General features: G+C 37.3%; 1 protein-coding gene across 1 annotated transcript; it reads right to left on the reverse strand.

Annotated features, from left to right (window-relative positions):
• Positions 319–4,561, reverse strand: LOC104708830 (potassium channel AKT6). Its single transcript, XM_010425457.2, has 12 exons — positions 4,189–4,561; positions 3,681–4,046; positions 3,431–3,488; positions 3,021–3,338; positions 2,634–2,879; positions 2,458–2,556; positions 2,301–2,333; positions 2,032–2,217; positions 1,730–1,924; positions 1,548–1,623; positions 864–1,442; positions 319–682 (listed from the first exon to the last, which is right to left on the reverse strand). The coding sequence occupies exons 1-12, from the start codon at positions 4,416–4,418 to the stop codon at positions 405–407; spliced, it is 2,664 nt and encodes an 887-aa protein (XP_010423759.1). The 5' UTR covers positions 4,419–4,561; the 3' UTR covers positions 319–404.

The raw sequence follows: 5,750 nt of genomic DNA on the forward strand, positions 1-5,750 counted from the left end.
TGAATTTGATTCCGGTTTAGATATTATCTGCAGTTCTGCACCACTAGTCACACTCGCTAGAAGTTGAACCACAACCGGTCGCACTCTTTTAACACCAATCATTTTTTTTCTTTTCTTTTTACCTTTATTATTGTGAGGTTGTTAGAGAATATTTCTACAAAAGAAAAAAANCTTTTTTCCTTTATTATTGTGAGGTTGTTAGAGAATATTTCTACAAAAGAAAAAAAAAATCTAAAAGATGTTTCAATGCGGAGTTGATTGGGGCTTAATTACGTACGATTTTACGCTAGAATAATGCTATCATATCACCACTATAAATTCAGCTTGACCATGGTTTGCGTTAAGATTGCCATTTTGCTTGTTTGTTTTAAATAGAACTAAAACGAAAGAGAGTTGCGTGTGAATCAAGGATCTCTTGAAAGAATGAGAAAATCACCATCTCTAATAAGAGTGATGTCGTCAATTTCAGCTCCTTCTCTTGTAAGTACTTTAGTTGGCACGAAACCCATCTCTTTCTCACCAATTTCCAATAGCTCTTCCATTGAATTCGGCAACAATATCACTTTTCCACCGTTATTTTCCGGCGAACTAATGGTCACTCTAGCCGGATAAAACATACTTCCTCCTCCTCCTCCTCCTATAGGAACTGCTGGGCTTCTTGAAGGATCCCCTCCATCATCAGCTGTTAAAAATAAATAAACGCACTCAAGACCAAGTTTTGAGTTCTTCTAAATGCCTTGATACCATGTCGAAATAGAACAAGAGATGGCTCTAGTTGTGTGAAAAGTTCTGAAAATTATGGTTACTTGACGAGAAAGCAACGAGTATTAGGAGATCAAATGGAGAGGTGAGGCGGGTTTTACCGGTATTTGCAGCTGAAATGAATCCGAAGAGCGAGTTTCTGAAGTTATTAAGTTTGCGTCTCTGAGAAACCACAACCTGACCTCCTTCTCTGACAAGAGGCATTTCTCCTGAATGCATTGTAGGCTCACTACTATACTTCATCAATGGCTTTCCTGTCACAGGAACCTGAGGTATTCCAGGGACAGGTTTCGGTTTCTTCTCCACGGGCCTATGATCATGAAACAAGGTTTTGATATCTTCATGCCCTTGATGCTCGGCAAGACCACGAGGTGTCCACCCGTAAGAATCCGGCCTGTCCAAATCAGCACCTTGGTCTAGTAAGAACTTAACAATCTCCAAGTGTTCTTCTGAGACTGCTCTGTGTAAGGCTGTGGTTCCGTTTCCGTCAGGGAGTGTGACATCGCCGCCGTATTTGATGATGTCTTTGAGTATGTCTAAGCTGTTTCTTTCCACGGCTAAGCACGCGAAATAGCTCACTGAGTCTAAGCTTAACTTTGCTCCGTTCTCTGCAAGGAGTTTAGCAATTCCGCTATGTCTCCCTATGATTGCTTCCCACAAGGGTACATTACCTTCTGAATCTGTAAACAAATGTATATATACGAGCAACCGATAAATTAGTTGTCTTTCAATCCAACTACATGATCCTAGCTAATTTACCAAGTGAGACATTTTTTACTACTTACCTCTAATGTTAGGATCTGCTCCATTTTCAAGAAGTAAAACGGCGCAATAATGGCTTCCTTTTGATGCTGCTATATGCTGAGATATACAGATAAGAAACATAGAGAGTAAAGCAATTTTTGTTTTGGCATTTAAATGAAAATGATGGTATATAGTATATACAGAGGAAGGTTGGGGCTTATACCAGCGCAGTTCGCCCGTCCTTATCCATTTCATTAGGGCTTGAGCCTCGTCTTAGTAACTGATGCAGCAATAAATCATCTCCTCTGGCTGCAGCAAAACACAAGCTGAGAGGTAAATCCATTTTCCCTTGAGCCAACATGTGTTCTGTATCAGCCAAAATTCCTTTCATCACTGGATCTTCTGAGTCTTTTAAATGCTGCATCAACCAGAATATATCTGTTATGGAGCTGGTCTTGAGTGTCAACATCTTGAAACAACAATAGTTTTACAAACAGAAAGGAAAAGAGGATTGATCATACATACCTGAAGAAGATTATTCATGATTATTGCTCCATCTCCTACATTTGCCTGAACAAGATTTAAGAGTACTGTACGGTTCAGACGAAGCAACTGACTCAATCGCTTGGTACGAACAGTAAACAGCTGCGGTCTGTAACATAGTACCCCAACTTCACCAAATACACTTCCTCTCTGTGCTTCACTAACTACCTGTAAAAAACACATACACACAAACATTACCACCAAATAAGAACGTAATCGTATCTCTAAAAGACTTTAAAAACTAGACTTGCCTGCTCCACTCCATTCACACGTGCAATTATGTCCTGAAGGATAAAGGAATGTGTCAGAAATAATACAAGATGTGACGCATATATATATATATATATATATATCGTAAAATTAGAAAGACTATTAAAGCTGTTCAACTGATTTACGCAAAACACTTACAACAGCTCCGGTGACCAATATGTAGAAGTCTGTTGGTGCTTCATTCTGCAAAATCACATCTTCTTTGGGAGGAAAATACTCTGCTTTCATTTCAGTGACCTAAAAAATTACCATAAGTTACGACTTGATGTGAATAAAATGACCACATTTTAGCACACGGGATGTGGGAAACATACCAACTGGAAAAGAACATCATTGGAGATTCCATGGAACAAATAGATCTTGTCAACAACTTCATAGAACAGGTAATGCGATATGCTGGAGCGAATAGCTTTGGGAAGGGATTCGATTATTTCTTGCTGCTGTAATCCTTCTGAATCAGTTCTGTACCTCAAACACAAATGAGCTACCATCTGATCTTGCAAGCGCACTGGCAGATTGTTCCTCTGACCAAACCCCGAGGCCGCTTGGATGGTATCTCTCTGAAATAATCCAAAATGATGCATAAGACTCTTATGAAAAATGCATTTAACATCTCTTTTGTTTCTTTGACAAAAGTATCTGATTATTCCTTATGAGATGTGAAATTATAGGAAATAATTGTACCAGTAACTTGAACTTACAAATTTTCTGGTGCGGCCAGTTACGTGAACCACCAAGTTGGTCATATTACCAATTATATATGCTGATAATCCAAGATTAAAAACCATGTAGCAAATAATGAAAGTCATCTCTCTTGAGTTAACACCATGTATATCACCATAACCTGTTGTGGAGAAAGTAGTTATAGACCAATACATTGCCGTGTTATACCGCACCGCAATAGGAGACTGTTTCCAGTTTTCATCTGTTAATGCTATAAATGTCTTGGAAGGGTCTGGATAATGTGAAGCAATGGAATAAAGGAAGCAAGCACCACAATGAATCACAAATAGAGTAACCTGCATGCATTACCACCCAATCAATACTGTAAATTGACAACTAAAAAAATGGTCAGTGTGAAAACAAGTAGACATATATAGCCGCTACTAACAAGGAGAAGCTTCGTGCAGCGAACCCAAAAGTAGCTGTATTTCCTATCTTTCTCTAACCTGAAAAAAAGAAGAGTTCAATGTCACACTCACCATATATAGAGAATAATACATTCAAGAAACTGAAGTACACAATAATTCATCTACGTATATCAGCTGCAACTCAAACGTTTTAGCTGGAATAAGAGCGATCGAGCTTAAACCGGCGAAAGCCATAGATGATATATACTTATAACACTAGTACAAACTCACCTGGCAAAACAATTACTGACCCTCCGAAGACGCCATAGACGAAGCATACTAAAAATCCCATATCCCTGAATACTCTCATGAAGCAAACTCCCGAAACTTTCGTAAGGAAATGTGGAAACCACATCAAAAGCAAGCCAAGTCGACGTATATCTCCAAGCTATCTTCTTTGGATCATCGATAAGGAGATAAGTTACCTTGTCTAAAAAGGCAACAAAGAACGTCAAGATAATATCAACAGCGAAAAACCCGTTGACAATGTTATCGAGAATACTGAGAGGTGCTCTTGGCTTTTGCAGAAACCCAAATTCAAAAGGCGACGCCCAAGCTGTGTAGAGCACCAAAAACACCAAAAACGTCTCCCACGCTCTATAAAAAAAACATAGTTTACAGATTTAGCAATGCATAATATTCAGAATTTTCCAACATTATTATATAAGTGCAAAATCTTTAGCAATATGCATCAGATAGAATTAGAAACCCTAGTTTTTTTTTTTTGTAAAAAGCGGACCTGTAACGAGGATCGAAGGGAGAGACGATGAAGCGACGGAGGATGACATCACGAGAGGAACGAGCGCTGGCTCCCAGAGGAGGAAGAAGGCCTTTGCTAAGGCTATACTGACTCATGGTTCCATCTCGAGACAAATGGTCAGCTACTTCATCCTCTGCGTCCTTGGCTCTTCCTCCTCCATCTTCTTCGTCGTCCTTCACACCCCAAAACCATACCTTCTTCTTCTCCATTCTTTAGATCTTTCGATCTCTTCTTCTTCTTCCAAAATCCCTTGCGGAGACACACGCAAGGTTTGCGATCTCCTCCTCCGAAATCGCCGGTTTCTTATTTTCTTCTTATATCTTATTTATTATTTTTTGGTTACGTTTGCTTCTATCTTTTTGTTTTCTTGTGGGCTCTCAACACGGAACTGTTTTTTTTGTTTTTCCCCCCTTTTTTCTCTTCTTTAGCCATAAAAATAGCAAGTAAATTTAGGTTAACTGGTCTAAAAATGATCGTAGAAAAATTCAAAATTAACATATTTATTACCATTTTGTTCTAGGCAACAGAATATTGTTACTTATTATCTATAGGTTTTGGTAATCTAAGATTGACACAGAAGAAATGTTAAATGTTATATTCGGTTTTTTCTCTGTAAAAAAAAACTAAATTATTTGTATAAAGTTGTGAAATTTTTATTTTTTTAAAACAAAAGAAAAAAGTTTTAAAAATTGCAAACTTAAAATTATATTCACTTAGGTTTTAAACTATCTTAAACTAAAATAAAAATAATTAAGTTTTGTAATGTTCACTCCATAATCCATATATATTACCTCTCTTTACCACCATTTATGTAAAGTCTCACTAAATTGTTACATGGAAGGTGGCACAACATAACCTCTCTTTACGGCCATTATGACACGTTTCAGCTAAAATGTGTTGAGTTGAAATCCGTCATCAATTTTTTTTCTTTCTATATCACCTGAACGAAGACAATGCTTTACCCCCAAATATTGAGCTTACATGATTTCGCCAGTGATTTGCATATGTAGTGTTCACTGGTTCCTTTTGTGTAGAAAATCCATCAACCTCCATAGTTTATATGTGTAAATGGAAAGCATCAGAATTTTCAACAACCATTGTGTACACATTATGTTGGGATACAATCCAAGTCTCACATCTGAAATTTGAAAAAATTATCATTAATATATAAAAGGTTAGAGCCAAATGCCAATATACTATTGCCAATTGGTTTTTATTTGGAAACTCAAGATAAACCCAAATTTTAGCATGGTATAGAACCCAATGTTTAAGTTCTGATGGACCTAGAAAATTGGATACAAACATGCCTCTTATTAACCTAAGTAATAGGATCCAAGAAAGGGTTTTTTATCGATCCAAATGAGATCGGTTGCGTGTTAATATCCCACATATGGTCCTTAATTTAATTGTCAATTGTTTTTCTTTGAAAGCCACGGATAAACCCAAATTTAACACATTACACATCTAAGATCCATTACCGGATTGCCTTGTTTTAAAGTGAAGTTGATATTTATAGCATACAATGTCCCCATTCACAAAGT

Source organism: Camelina sativa, chromosome 8 (genome assembly GCF_000633955.1).
Source record: "Camelina sativa cultivar DH55 chromosome 8, Cs, whole genome shotgun sequence".
Classification (NCBI taxonomy): domain Eukaryota; kingdom Viridiplantae; phylum Streptophyta; class Magnoliopsida; order Brassicales; family Brassicaceae; genus Camelina; species Camelina sativa.